Below are 16,073 nucleotides of genomic sequence, written 5' to 3' on the forward strand. Positions count from 1 at the left end.
AAAAGAAAATGTGTGGATCCATTTGGGCAAATATATATTGGTATACAGAGGTTTCCACCCCTACCTTTCAAAGAAATGTCTCAGGGGTTCCTCACAATGTAAATTCAGTAGACTATCGTGACACATGATAGTAACGCTACCGACAGTCAAACCCTGCCACAACCATTAGATGGAAAAATAGAGACACGTGTATCATACACATCTCCAGAAAGAATATTGCAAAACATTTTTTCCCCAAGAGGAAAAGGAAAGCAGGACACATCTTTACATTAGTTTTCACATGTTGAGTCCTGATGTCCTGGCCTTATTTATTGCTGAAGTCCACAACATGACTCCTTGTTGACTGACATGCGATCAAGACCAATCCAATCAATGGCAAGTCAGCGTATGTGCAGTGTCGTGTGCAGTGCTGATCAGTGGAGGCAGTTTTGGACTTCCATATTACCTTAATTACTTCTGGCAGAGGTGTAGCTATAGGCACTCCATATGATTGGTGGACTGTTTTGATGATTGGTGAACTTACGTTCATGTAAGACATATATTTAAAATATTTTTTCACAAGAGAGAAAGAGAGCCAGAACAGCACCAGTTCATTTGACCGATTGTATCGAAGATACAGTTTGTGTACTCCTTCATTGGTGGTAGTATTTGCACTACTGCAACGTGGTGCTCAACATCATGTGACCATAAATATTTCCATACGTAGTAGAAAAAAGAAGAAAGAAGTGGCACTTACCAAGTAGTGTTGCAATCAAAGTATTTTATTTGCTCATATTTGGCTTGAGGACATTAGGCGGAGATGTCAGGGAAAGGCGAGGGTGCAGGATCGTGAAGGTGGACGACGGCTGTTTCGCGCAAACTGCTGCACCCTCGCCTTTCCCTGCCATCTCCGCCTTTTTTTCTACTACGCATGGATATAATTAATTTATATTTTGCTAACTTTGATAAAAAAAATAGGCCTAGTATAAGACCGTTCTTGCCTAATAGACACTTTGACATTTCGAATTTGTATATTTGTGTAATCTAACAGATATAATTCTTTTTTTGTTATAAAGGAAGATATTCTGGATGGATGGAAACAGCATAAATATGGCAAATATGGATGGAAGTAACAGCAAGATCCTTTTCCAGAATCAAAGAGAACCTATTGGTAAAAACATTGTCTCAATTAATTATTATTATTATTATTATCAATATATTATGCACCTGCTACTTTACCAGAAAATTTAATGTAACTTCTAAAACACTTGGTCGACAATTGTGAAATTCGGACTGTACATACTTTGGTTAATGGAAAGTGAGAATGCAATGAACATCAGCGACTGTGACAAGAAGCCTCCAGTCTTGACGAGTATCTTTCTGTGTATCGATAGTTTATGTGTGGAGACTGCACTTCACTCCTGTCGAATTCCTTCTTAATTTTTTAACAATGTACAGATACAGCTTGGAGGAGTGTGTTTTCATTGTGAAAACTTATTGGAGTCCTTAACCACTTCACCTGGGGTGATTTTTCATTTTGTTTTTTTCTCCCCTTCTTCCAAGAGCCCTAACTTTTTTATTTTCCATCTATATGGCCATATCAAGGCTTGATTTTTGAGGAACACGTCCTTTTTTTTACACCATTGATTTTACCATACAGTGTACAAGAAAAAGGGAAAGAACTTCCAAGTGCGGTGAAATTGCAAAAAAAAAGTGCAATTCCTCAATTGTTTTTTTATTTTTTTATTTACCATGTTCACTACTTGCTAAAAATTACCTGGCAATATGATTCTCCAGGACAGTACGAGTACACAGATACCAAACATGGTTCTTTTTTTTTATTTATGCAGTGAAAAAAAATTCTGAAATTTGTATGAAAAAAACTGTGTGTGTTCGTCGCTCTTTTTCGAGACCTGTAACCTTTCCGTTTTTAGGATCTGGAGCTGGGCTTATTTTTTGCAACTTGATCTCATGTTTTTACTGATGCTATGTTAGGTTAGATACGATGTCTTGAATGCCTCTTATTGCATTTTATTGCAATGTTGCGGCGACCAAAAAAAGTAATTCTGCAGTTTTGATTTTTTTTCTTATTACGGCGTTTACCGATTGGATTAATTTACCATATATTTTAATAGATCGGACATTTCTGAATGCAACAATACCGAATATATGTTTTATGTTTTACTTTTAATAGGGTAATACCTTTTTTTTTACTTTTTATTGTTTGGTAGTTCCCTTGGGAGACATGCAGCTTTGATCGTCTGATTGTCTGTGCTACATATAGCAAGACTTCAACTCTGCTATCTAATAAATAATTGCCAATTTTCTCTGTCACAGCTTCCAGCAATTGATACACTATCCCACAATCCACCATGGCCGGAAGACCACGAACTGCGCCTCCACAAGTGACAAAAACGGCACCGCTATTCTGTCGGGAGATCAGCCGCTCATCGCCCGGCTGCTCGCATCAGAACTACGCCGACCACCATATTGGAACACCCAAGTTATGGGTATTCCAATATGGCGGCTGGGATTCATATCCCCCGACAAGATGCATGGCACCGCTCATTGGTTGAGTGCCCCTGGCGCTCAGCCAATGAGTGGTGCGGGATTCAAATCCCCCATCAGCTGAGCCAATGAGCGTTGCTGTGCGGGATTTGAATCCCCCGCCAAGCCGCGCAGCACTACTCATTGGCTAAGCACCCCTGGCCTCAGCCAATGAGCAGCGCAGGATTCAAATCCCCCGCCAAAGCCACGCGGCTCTGCTCATTGGCTGAGCTGCCCTCCGGCTGAGGCTTGGTGGGGATTCAAATCCCCCACCCCACCAGTTGAGCTAATGAGCGGTGCCATGCAGGATTCAAATCCCCTGGCAACACTGCTTTGGCAGGGATTCAAATCCCGTGCAGCATCATTCATTGGCTCAGTTGGCGGGGCGGGGGATTTGAATCCCGCGCCACTCATTATCTGTGCCCAGGGGGATGTTCATTTCACTGCACTCCTGATTCAATAGCATTGGGCCTATTTCTAGTACAGCATAAATCATGATCTTCTTTGAGCACTGGCCACATGCCGGCATTCGCAGAAGAACCGTGATGACAGGTATGTCAGTGATTGACAACGGGAATCAACTGGTTAACAGTTGCAGTTATATCTTGGATCCACCAGCGGCAGTTAGAAGCACTTGATGGCTGATTAAATCAGCTGACCATGGGGCGGTGCTCATAGCAATCAGGCAATGTGAACCATAGAGGTCTGCTGCAGACCTCTGGTTGTCATGCCGACCCATCGGTGACCCATGATCATTTAACGGGGTCACCGATGGGCGGGAATAGCATTGCGCTTCCGGTAAGTGTGAGATAAATGCTGCAGTCAGAGATTGACAGCATTATTTAACTAGTTAACAGCCGCAGGTGCCTTTTGGCCAACCTTTTACATGCAAATATAGAAAGGCATACATTTTTTCTCCTTAACTCTGCAATCTCAATACCTGATAATCTTACCAGTGGATGAAAGCAGCAGGCACCAGAAGACATTACACAATTGTGGGAACATACACATGACAGCCCATGTATACTTTCCAACTTTTCATGAGATGTAAGGGCATTGGAGAAAACATGTATAAATGTAGTTTATCATGCAAAACAGAACAAACACAATAAAACAAATAATTAAGCTCAGATTTACAATAATTAACTGAAAACCATATAACCGGTATCTGGCATAAAGCAGATATTATGTATGCGATGGTCTTACAATGTTGTAATCTCTATGACCCACATGCTCATTTTCCTCTACGTTTTTGCAGTGAGATGGTTAAGGCTCTATAAATGGTGATTTATGATCGCTCTCTCCCATCTTCCCCAGCAAGAAGCAGACTTTATGATTTGTATTTAGCTGTCCCCTAATAAATAATGATATATCTGCGTCACATGTTTTATGATATTTTGATGTAAGGACAAAACAGGCTTACAGTATATCATAAACATGGGACAAATCAACTGAGTGTTAGTGCCAGGGTGGCACTGGGTATTGTAGATCATCAATGGATCTGTCATATATTATGTGCTTTACAATAGCCGGCGGGCTCTCCAGTCCTGGCCGTTAACATGAAAATAAACCCATCCATTTTAATCCTTACATTATGTTTCAATGTGATCGAGATTGAACAAGGTGCAGTTATCTTTTTTTTAGTAGTATTGTCAAGTATTTTAGCAATTTCTTCAGGTTTTTTTTAGAAGAAAATGATGAAAAATATATAAAATTACTGCAATTTCCTTTCATTTTCGCCTTTTTGAGCACAAATTTCACGACTCTAGATTATAACTCCGGTATGTCTGCATCTTGTCCCATGTTTGTATCTCTGTGATGTTCTTCTATAGAATTATTGTACTAGCTACCTGAAAAAGTGCCTGTTCAGATTTCCTAGTAGGAGATAAAGGTAAATTAAAAAGTAGGAAAAAAAAGAAAAAGTTGACTCTACTTGTACGTTTGAGCAATTTTTCCAAAGTTTGATTTAGGCACAAAGGAAATCCGATTCATAGTGCATAAATTAAATGCAAATTGGATCAACTGAGAAGGAGTACAAAAATCTTATCCTTCTCCTTAGACCTCTCTGTAACTGTCCCACCACCACCGGTTCGCTGATCAACTTTTCTGTCTTCTTTTCTTCTTGCACCCACCTTCTTCCATTCACAATGCCCTCTCCATCATGCGGGAAGCAATGCACGTGCACTCCTCCGCATGTGGTCACGTGGGGTTGTATGTCATTAATTTGTGTCTTTCCCCACCTGATGAAGTGGAACAGAATTATCTATAGAAGATAGAAGAAAGAATATAGAAATAGAAGACAGAAAAGTGGATCAAAAGGTCAGAGTTAGTGGGACAGGATTGGGAAGTAACGAGTAAAGAAGAGTATAAGATTTTTTTAACCTCTTCCCAGCTACTGATGGACACACTTTTCCTGGATTCACCCAAAACAATTCCCCCCCCCCCAAAAAAAAAAAAAAAAATCAGATATTAATAAATCCAAAATTTGTTGGAAAAGTTTAGGCAAATTCTGATTTCCTTTTTCTGGAATCACTTCTCTTTTCTCTTTTGGTTAAAAATAATATACAGGACAGACCAAAAGTTTTGACACACCTTCTCATTTAAAGATTTTTCTGTATTTTCATGACTATAAAAATTGTAAATTCACACTGAAGGCATCAAAACTATGAAATAACACATGTGAAATTATATGCTTAACAAAAAAGTGTGAAACAACTGAAAATATATCTTATATTCTAGGTTCTTCAAAGTAGCCACCTTTTGCTTTGATGACTGCTTTGCACACTCTTGGCATTCTCTTGATGAGCTTTAAGAGGTAGTCACCGGGAATGGTCTTCCAACAATCTTGAAGGAGTTCCCAGAGATGTTTAGCACTTGTTTGCCCTTTTGCCTTCACTCTGCGGTCCAGCTCACCACCAAACCATCTCGATTGAGTTCAGGTCTGGTGACTGTGGAGGCCAGGTCATCTGGCGTAGCACCCCATCACTCTCCTTCTTGGTCAAATAGCCATTACACAGCCTGGAGGTGTGTTTGGGGTCATTGTCCTGTTGAAAAATAAATGATGGTCCAACTAAACACAAAGCGGATGGAATAGCATGCCACTGCAAGATGCTGTGGTAGCCATGCTGGTTCAGTTTGCCTTCAATTTTGAATAAATCCCCATCCTCCATGCTTCACGGTGGGAACAAGGCATGTAGAGTCCATCCGTTCACCTTTTCTGCGTCGCACAAAGACACGGTGGTTGGAAGCAAAGATCTCAAATTTGGACTCATCAGACCAAAGCACAAATTTCCACTGGTCTAATGTCCATTCCTTGTGTTCTTTACCCAAACAAGTCTCTTCTGCTTGTTGCCTGTCCTTAGCAGTGGTTTCCTAGCAGCTATTTTACCATAAAGGCCTGCTGCACAAAGTCTCCTCTTATCAGTTGTTGTAGAGATGTGTCTGCTGCTAGAATTCTGTGTGGCATTGACCTGGTCTCTAATCTGAGCTGCTTTTAACTGTGAAGTGAAAACCATTCCTGGTGACTTCCTCTTGAAGCTCATCAAGAGAATGTCAAGAGTGTGCAAAGCAGTCATCAAAGCAAAAGGTGGCTACTTTGAAGAACCCAGAATATAAGACATATTTTCAGTTGTTTCACATTTTTTTGTTAAGTATATATTTCTACATGTGTTTGGCTGGTTTCACACTTGCGTTTTGATCTGCAGCGTTTAAAAAAAAAACGCATGTGGTGAAAAAACGCATGTAAACGCGGCAAAACGCCGCGTTTTTTAGACGCATGTGTTTTTGCATGCAGAAAAAAACACAGCGTTTTGTCATGTTTACATGCGTTTTTCCATGTGTTTGCATTTTTTAAACGCATGCTGAGAAGTGTGTGACAGCTGACAATCATCAAAATCAACTAGAAAACCCACTATAAATAGAAATAGCTAGGGTTAGGTTAGGGTTAGGGTTATGGATAGGGTTAGGGTTAGGATCCCTAGGGTTAGGGTTAGGGGTAGCTTTTTATTAGAATGTCCTGGTCACTAGGTCACTGATAAGCCACCCCCCACCATCAAGGTGATAAAGGGATCCTAACCCTAACCCTACCCATAACCCTAACCCTAACCCTGACAAGCCACCCCCTACCTTCAAGGTGATAAAGGTATCCAAATCCTAACCCAAACCCTACCCCTACCCCTAACCCTAACCCTGACAAGCCACCCCCCACCATCTAGGTGATAAAGGGATCCAAACCCTAACCCTACCCCTAACCCTAACCCTGACAAGCCACCCCCCACCATCTAAGTGATAAAGGGATCCAAACCCTAACCCTACCCCTAACCCTAACCCTGACAAGCCACCCCACACCATCAAGGTGATAAAGGGATCCTAACCCTAACCCTAACCCTTACCCTACCCCTAACCCTAGGGATCCTAGGGATCCATAGGAATTGGCTATTATGTTGACCTGGTGACCAGGACATTCTTCTAATACAAAGCTTTGTTCAATGTGGACACCCCAAGATATACGGTATTGCTATAGTATAGAGTACTTAAAATATAAACTCGTAGAGTATTGACTGTCATATAGGGTTAGGGTTAGGGGTAGGGTTAGGGTTAGGGGTAGGGTTAGGGTTAGGGTTTGTATCCCTTTATCACCTTGATGGTGGGGGGTGGCTTGTCAGGGTTAGGGTTAGGGGTAGGGTTAGGGTTTTCTTGTTTTTTCTTGTGTTTAGGGTTAGGGTTTTCTTGTTTTTTCTTGTGCTTTCTTGTGTTTTTCTATAAAAACGCATGCGTTTTTAACGCAAGCAAATGCATGTGATTGAAAAACGCATGCGTTTACATAGACAGCAATGCATTTTTTTGCCGCGAATAAACGCATGCGTTTTTTTGTGGCAAAAAAACGCCGCTAGAAATTACTACAGGTTGCATTTCTGCAACTGAACGCACGCGTCAAAAAACGCATGCGTTGCCGAAAACGCGTCAAAACGCATGCTAAAAAAAGCATTTTTAGCTCTAAAACGCTGGGAATCAAAACGCAAGTGTGAAACCAGCCTTAATTCATAGTTTTGATGCCTTCAGTGTGAATTTACAATTTTCATAGTCAAAATACAGAAAAATCTTTAAATGAGAAGGTGTGTCCAAACTTTTGGTCTGTACTGTATATTGGCTATCACTGTGTCCAGACTGTTAAAAAGTTATTTGACCTACACAGTGAATATCAGAAATAAACAAAAATACCAGAATTGCTGTTTTTAGCCTGTGCAAAAAAAAGTGTAATGCAAAACTATCAAAAAGTCTAATGTACTCCAAAATGGTATCGATAGGAACTTATAACTCAAACTGCTTCAGGCAAGTCTTCACATACGAGTTTTGACAAAAAAATAAAAAAGTTATGGATCACTGAATAGAGTGACACAACCCAAATTTGTATTTTTTGTAGCTTTTTAGTTTGTTTTAAAAGGAGCAAAATATGGAAAAAAAACATAAAAATGTGGTAAAAAAGTAGAATAAAGTTAAAAGGAACATGACAGATAAGTGCTGCACAAACCACAAACCACAGGCAACATATATCAGACTGCCTTCAATTTAGCCAGGTATGGATTTGTCTAAAATGCTGTGGCGTTACATACAATTAAAACATAACCAGGGATCAAGTCCCGAGTGAATAGTGGAAAGAGTCTGGTCCCTCGCTGGTTTTCACCTCCCCAATCTTCTTGAGTGACAGGTCTATCCCTATACACAAATATAGAGAACTGTACTCAAGAGGAGCATAGAGGGAACAAGCTATCATGAACATGCTTTCTGCACTAGTGGCCTAAACATCATGGACCCTGCCTGTGTTTGGTCAACATGTATCAGCTGTTAGGTTCCCTTTAAAGGGAGCCTGTCACAAGGTTTTTTCTATGTAAATTAAGTCCATCATCATCACCATTAGGGATACTGGAAAGCTGGGAAAAAAGTCCCCAATCCAGTCTGCAGATCTAAAAAAATAGCATTTAATATACTTACAGATGGTGCAGTGCAGTCTGGTCCAATGGGTGTCTCTGGTCTTGATCCGGTGCCTCCTCTCTTCTTGCGATCGCCATCCTCCATCCCTGCTTCATATGTATTACACATCCTTCGTCATCCACACAGCGTCCACCATCGCGTTTCTGCACAGGAGGACTTCTCTGTACACTGCTGAGGGTAAAGCACAGTACTGTAGTACGCATGCACTGGCTTTACTTTTGGTTCATTAATGCTCTTTGGCCTTTCCTAGAGCATGTGCGCTATTGTACTTGGCAGGATAGAGAGTAGTGCGCCTGCGCAGCAGTGCACTGGAGGACGATGTGTGGAGGCTAATGTATGGATGACATAGGACGCAACATCCATACGAAGCATTGAAGGATGACAGCAATCATAAGGAGAGAGGAGGCGCTGGATCAAGACCAGAGACGCCCATCGGATCAGACTGCACCGTCTGTGAGCATAATGAAAACTATTTGGTTGAATTTGTAGACTCAATGGGGACTTTTTCGCAGCATTACAGTATGCTGTAAAAAAGCCCCTAATGTCGGTGGCTGTACTTTATATGGGAAAATCCTGGTGACAGGAACCCATAAAAATTTAACCCAAAACAGCTTTCAGCTTGCTTTTTTCCCCATTTAATTCCACACATTTTTTTTCTTCATTTTTCTGTTCAAAAGGTTAAATCAAATAGAACCATTAAAAAACACAACTTGTCCCATAAAGAGTAAGTCATCACATATTTTAAAGGTAGCAAAGAAAAAAATTGCTGCATCGTAAAGAAGCAAAGATCGTCCATTTGCAAGTACTGGATTAAAAAATTGCTACTTTCACCCAACGTTTTGAACAGTCGTGAAGATTTTTTACCAATGATGTAATTCCTCGCATTACTTCAAGAACATCCTAGTCTTGTTTGCATACGGCACCATTTTTTTGTATCTGAAATTAATCAAATCCCTACAAGAGACTTTAATGAACAGTCAAAATTACGGTGGTAACACAATTGACCTGGAAACTGATTTTGGCTAATGAGCTGTGTGTGCTGAAATATCCTGAGATTTGTGCACTTAGAAGCAATGAGGAGCTTGCCAAGTGTGTATATCTGGGCAAACGTCTGTGTGTATGTACAGGGGGGAGACGGGACCTAGACTGTGCGCACATGTTTTAATATCAGCCTTGGAGCAAAACCTAGACAGTGATGAAAAACTCTAATAAGCTCCATCTCATAATAAATGTGCATTATTTGCCAATTAAATATGCCCGGGCTGTTTGTAATATATCTTGGGATACTTTAATTACAGGAGTTATGCATGCTTTAATGCTGCTTAGTGTAAAACGAAGAGTTAAATAATTCAAAAACTATCCCCGTCTAATAAGGAAAGATGGAAATGGAGATCGTCTAGCAGTAAACATGGACTTGATGCATCGGGGCATTTTCTCATTAATCAATATGACGGACAATTAATTAGAACTCTTTAGATAGTTGCTGATTTTAATAGGAGGAATAAATATTTTGCCATTAAGTGTTCTCAGAATCAGTGGCTTCTCCAGGATACAGGAGTAAATGGCGCCTTTTTTATCTATCGATTACTATGTATCCCCACACATTTTCCGGCGTCATTTTGTCCCAGTTTTCTTGTAGATCATGAGTCGCTGGAGGCCTATTTTTCCCATCATTATTTTTAATGGGTATTTTTAAGATATTACTAGAGGTAATATGCAAATTCTAGGAAATAGGACGTAAATATGTTTGGCTTAATTGCAAATTGCATCGTTATCCTGGACTAATGTTATGGTAATTATTTCTTACATAAATATTCATATACGCAATGGCCACCTTGGTATAGTTATCTACAGAATATGGTGGTATTGTATGTAGAGATTATCTATCTATCTATCTATCATCAATCTATATATCTATCATCTATCTATCTATCTAAAGACAAAAAAATGGGAAGCAGCACTCCAAGAATTACTTAAAGAGTAAGGTGGACTTTATTGGGTCCACATGGTGTTGAGACGTTTTGGCTCCCAAGAGCCTTTATCAAAAAAAATTTTGTGACACATATCTTGACGTTGCCTTAATCCTTGTGAATTCTGGAAGTGCTGAAGAGTGAAGAAGACTGAAAATAGAAGAGAAGGCCGGAGCCAGAGGGGAGAACACCAGCCAGTGCTTGACTATGCATCAAGACAGGTGAAAGTTGAGGTGAGAATAATGGGTTTTTTTTATTTCTAAAATTTTTCCTGGCCTTAATAGAAGCAAGCAAAATCGTCTGTCATTTTGCTCAATTCGAACAAATCAAATCACAAAAGATGTGAGTTCCATCTGAATCTTTCTGTCTCCTGTATGGTGATTCCATTGAGCGCATATTATTACACTTCTGATATCAGCATTGACAATGTATGATGTTTGATTGGACTGACGACCAGAAATCCCAGAGATGACGTTACTGAGCTACTTTCCCTAATAATTCAGTTGATGAGCTCCGTGCATCTTGTTTTATCTACAATTGAATTGTAACCTAAGTTCTGTTATTATGTTTGATGTTACTTTTCCTGAATTTTCAATCTCTGCAATGTTTTCCCAGGGTTATCGATAGACTATGCCGACAACAAGTTATATTGGATCAGCTCTGGTAACAGGACCATAAATAGATGTAGCCTGGATGGAAGTAACTTAGAAGTCATAGAGTCAATGAAGAAGGAACTGACCAAAGCCACAGCATTAACTATTGTTGGTAAGTGGCAGAGAACACGTGTTTCTATTGATTGATTACTGATTAATTATGGACTGTGTGATTAATAATAATGGGGGAATCATCCCTTGCATCCATCCCGTTATAATGACTTGCCATGCAAAGCTGTAATGGAACTCCAATTAGACAATTGGGATCTGTGCTAATCTATTACAACAGCAGAAAAAAAGGGCACTGGATAACTAGCAGCAAGCAGTGGGGCAGCAAGAGAGGTGAGCGATGAGTATTAGCTTTTTAAATCTTAATTTTTGTTAGGCTCACCAGGTGAGGCAGGTTCTCTAAGCCTCAGGCCCTGGTGGGCACACGCGTGCCGGCATTGATGTAGCAAGCAAGAAGGCATGTGGGCAGTGAGGACTTGGCGAACACATGAATCTCTGAAGCAACATGAATGAAGTGGAGCCCTGCAGGGATGGAAGCAAGTACAAGCACGGTATGCACAGATGGTGGAGCATACCATTCAAAGGAGTCTAGAGTCATAATCCGAAGGCATAGGCAAATGGATCTTAAATAGGTCTAGGGACATGCGGTCATTGATCCACTCTGGCAACTTTCAAAACCTGACACGGAGCACACTTGAGTGCAGTGGACTCAGGAAAAGGAAGGGGAGGAAGGTGTGTAACACATTCATAATGTATGACACAAATCATTTGGGCAAAATCAGCTAAGTAGTCAAATTTTTAGCCAAATGATTTGCTATTCACTAGATATAAGGAGACAGCTACAGATTTAGCAGCTACTTACTTGATAACTGTGAAGCACCCCAGGGTGCTCAATACTTTCTTTGCCATACTGCCCTTCACTTTGGCGGAATGGCGTGAAGAAGCCATCATGTTGGTGGTTTCTACATCAATTGCAGAAATGTTTGGAATTAACGATAAAATTATTGCTTATTATTGTTCCCATATCAATAGTTGGTTTTTTTTTTCTCTTTCCTTAAACTCTAATTAGAATTACCATAATATATTCATATTTTAGATATAGAACATACAGTCCTTAACAGTAGGATGCACAGTCTACCGCCTGATGCCCAAAATTTAGTCTTCCAGCTCAGCTCTCAAGGGCTACCAATAATTTATCTAATTAATAATAATTAACCAGTAATCCTGGCTCTAATTATTTCCAAGACAGCTTGACTGTTGAGCCCTTAGGGCTCAGATTGGATCTTCCTCATCTTCGTTATCTCTATGTGGTCTGTTGATCTATGAAACCAACAGCTTGCAAAAAATAAATGTTTACTGGTTTCATTAGATTACAATTACGAATCGTAATTCCTTGAGGCCGTAGGAGACGGAGTGAGGTTGACTTTTCAATGACAAGTTCTTAAATTCCAATTATAATTGGCTGCAATATTTCACAAAAAAATTATATTTTTTAAACATTTCCAAATTTATTGTGTAATGGGTTATTTAGATAATTTTTTCCATTGTCAACAATGGAGTGTAGAATTGCCCAGAAGCAATAGCTCCTCCAGAGGGTAACTTCATTTACAATGCTTCATTATTCTGTTTATTTATTGTTTTTGGAAAATCAAAAATAACAATTGCTGTTACAGGGCCAAAAAATTGGGAAAATAATTTTGAGTGAAAACTAGAGACCCATACAGTAAGGGAGTATTTGCATTATCATGAGGAAAAGTGGGCACCATCTTCAGCCCAGAAAATATTTGTTTTTACTGTGAGGTCTACACGTTTTTTGTAAATATTTTTCAAAACCAGACTATTGGATTTCTATTGTTTTTGCTTAGTCTGGATGAACACAACATAAATATTTTGGAATAAATGAAAGAGGTATTCCATAAAAAAACATGTAAAACCTATGCATACAGTCTTCAGTTGTGTCAAATGTATCAAAGTTGTTCATGCTGTTTGATATATTTGTCTAATTTGAAGACCGCCTAGTCTAAGGTCCCAATTCATCAATTCCTTTTCACTGGAATTATGACTCAAAACTGCTTGAAATGTAGCAAATTTTTAATGCATCTGGAAATTGTACAAAAAATTGGTACAACTTTTTGTATTTTTACACCAATTATGGCCATCTTCACTGACTTTTTGAAAAGTGGGAGTAGCTTCTGACAAATTCATCATAACTTACGCCCCAAAGGTGGAATAAATTGCTAAACAATGTACGCCAGCTGCAGTGGTCAGCCGTCAGCACTCCTTACCCCTAGCTACACGGTAATGGATTCTTGGACTGCAGACTTGTAAGTCCTCACATTGCACACTCTGTGCACTGTGAGGATTCTCCAGTGCTGACACCAGGAATGGTGGACATGTGACCACAAGTATGAGGTGTAAATACTCTCGGCCACAACCTGATAAGTCTGATTCTGGCCTTGCTCAATGCACTTGCCTTAAGTGAGGCCGTGCCCATCTAGTCAGAATGTGGCCGGGAGTATTCATATCGTGTATCACGGACACATGACCACCGTTTCCGGTGCCGACACTGGAGAATCATCACAGGTTGCAGTGCATATAATGTGAGGATTCACAAGTCTGCAGTCACAAAAAATGACTACAGACTTGTAGTTTAAGACTGGACAACACCTTAAAAGGCTTAAATGGCTTAGAATAAATGGAATTTAGTAGCAAAAAAAAATAAACTCCTTGGCTACATTCCAACACGTTATCATGTAACTCATTTTAACAAAATGTAAATTATAAATGGCTAAAATCTGCAAACTGTTTGGGAAATTCAAAGCGAGGCAAATAGAACGTTAAAAAGTTCTCTGAATGTTTTCTGCAAATGTGAACTAACTTTTCTTATCAATTTTACAACTGTGCAGTGTGTCGATGTTGTGTCGTCTTTGACTTTGGTATGCATGGGTCTTTGCTTCAATCAATGCTAACAGAATAAGGACAGCGTATTTCCCTTTAGGAGCAGCTGGAGTTCCTTAATTATGGGAATCATTAGGACCGTTTGTTCGTGTTTTCGCTTTGCTCACATGGGTTTTCAAGGAAACCATCCACACTTTTTGCTAAGTTAAAAGCTTTTGCAGAGATTCTTAGAGTCAGCACAACTGAGATGAGCAGAAAGTTTTTTATTTGCAAAGGTCTTTCTTGCCTATGTATATTTTTGCCATTTTCCCAATTATTCTATTGTCTATTCAGTCAAAGAGTTAATACACAAAACAATTTACCAGCTTGATACGGTGAATACAGTGAATAACTGCACATCAGCGTGCCATACTTTGTATTCCATGATCAAATAAATAGCGGTTTGGGGGAAGATTTAATAGAAGCTAGTCCCATCATGGGAGGTCAAATTTGGTAAATTTCTGACTCTTCTGCCAAATTAGAAATCCATTTGCAAAGTTCTGCAGGTGGTGTACCATTTATTTGAAATGCTAATGGTTCCTGTGGAGTTTTATCTACTCTAATCACTAATCTTCCTAATGCTCCACTGTGCAATTTTCCTATTTTTAGTCTTTTACAATGAATACATTAAAAGGACCCAATTGTAATGCACACTACTGGATAGTGGCAATAAATCTATTGCAGTTATAATGTTTGCATTTTATCTATAGTTAACATCAAGCTAGTGGTTTTTGTAGCAGTAAAAAAGAAAAAAAGAAAAAAAAATAAGATTATTGTAACGCGCCTGCATCATTAATAATAATAATAATAATAATAATAATAATAATAATAATAAATACATACATTTTGAATAACGTTTCCTCTAAACTTTTTGGCCTTTTGCTTTCTTTTGACTTAACTCTTATTGAAATTTGAGAAAAGAAAATGTGTCCTCATGATGGAACAGCCTGAGTTTTACATAGGTAAAACTTTCTTGCATTTCATGTAATTTTGTTTGTTTATTTCAAAGTGGATTTTTTTGTGACTTGCTTGTCATGGTTGTTGTACCCTTTGTGGCTATGGGACATGTATCATGGTAAATGTCACTGTGATCCCTTGCCTTATTTGTTATATTTTACACAATTTTCAACCATTTTTTTCAAAACTTTTCAACCCCTTTAAATGCCCCAATACACGTTAAAGCTGACCAAATCCACTTATATGGAGATGTATTGGGTCATCTTTATGCCAGGGAAAATAATTATTGTGAATTTCAAATTTCAAAGCCTGGTATTTTTTGTACAGGGCGAAAAGGTGTCTGGTAGTTGCTTACTCTCCTCTCTCAGTGCAGAATACATGCACACTACATTGAGCCGAGAGTGCATGTGTTTATGGAGAGTTGTGGTTTGGCGAGATAGCTGTGAACAGTCTGTATGTTTGGAAGACAGCTGCTATGATTGTGTAACTGCAACTGACCCTGCCGGTTCCTGTACAGACTAGAGATACTGATCCTGCATCCTGTAAATTCCAAAGAATTGGCCCACCATGCGAGAAGTTTTGGAGACAGGAGTGGGAGGTTCTGATTATTGAGAATGCTAACCTTAGGTCATTAGAAGAATGAAGGGCATGGGTTGGGTGGTAGACTGAGACAAAGGAGGAGATGTAGGGTGGTGCTGAGCCATGGAGTGCTTTGTGGGTGAGAATGATAAGTTTATATTGAACTCTGGAATGGATGGGTAACCAGTGCAATGACTGACACAAGGTAGTCATCAGTGTAATGGTTGGTGAGGAATATGAGCCTGGCTGCAGCATTCAAGACAGATTAGAGAGGGGAGAGTTTGGTAAGAGGGAGACTGATTAATAGAGAGTTACAATAGTCCAGACGAGAATAAATAAGAGCAACACTAAGAGTTTTTGCAGAGTTAAAATAAGAGAAGGTCAAATTCTAGAAATATTTTTGAAGTGTAGATAAAAAGAGCAAGCCAGTGATCTGATGTGGGGAGGTGAA

The 16,073-nt window shown here is 39.4% G+C and overlaps 1 protein-coding gene across 5 annotated transcripts in view; it reads left to right on the forward strand.

Annotated features, from left to right (window-relative positions):
• LRP1B (LDL receptor related protein 1B) overlaps positions 1 to 16,073 on the forward strand; it is a 1,636,337-nt gene that overhangs the window by 1,098,480 nt on the left and 521,784 nt on the right. For all 5 annotated transcript variants that reach the window (XM_077273024.1, XM_077273022.1, XM_077273019.1 and 2 more), the window contains exons 31-32: positions 1,056 to 1,150; positions 11,103 to 11,252. In XM_077273024.1, the coding sequence (XP_077129139.1) occupies positions 1,056 to 1,150; positions 11,103 to 11,252 (245 nt within the window). The remainder of the gene's footprint in view (positions 1 to 1,055; positions 1,151 to 11,102; positions 11,253 to 16,073) is intronic.

The sequence above is a fragment of the Ranitomeya variabilis genome, chromosome 7, assembly GCF_051348905.1.
Source record: "Ranitomeya variabilis isolate aRanVar5 chromosome 7, aRanVar5.hap1, whole genome shotgun sequence".
NCBI classification, from domain to species: domain Eukaryota; kingdom Metazoa; phylum Chordata; class Amphibia; order Anura; family Dendrobatidae; genus Ranitomeya; species Ranitomeya variabilis.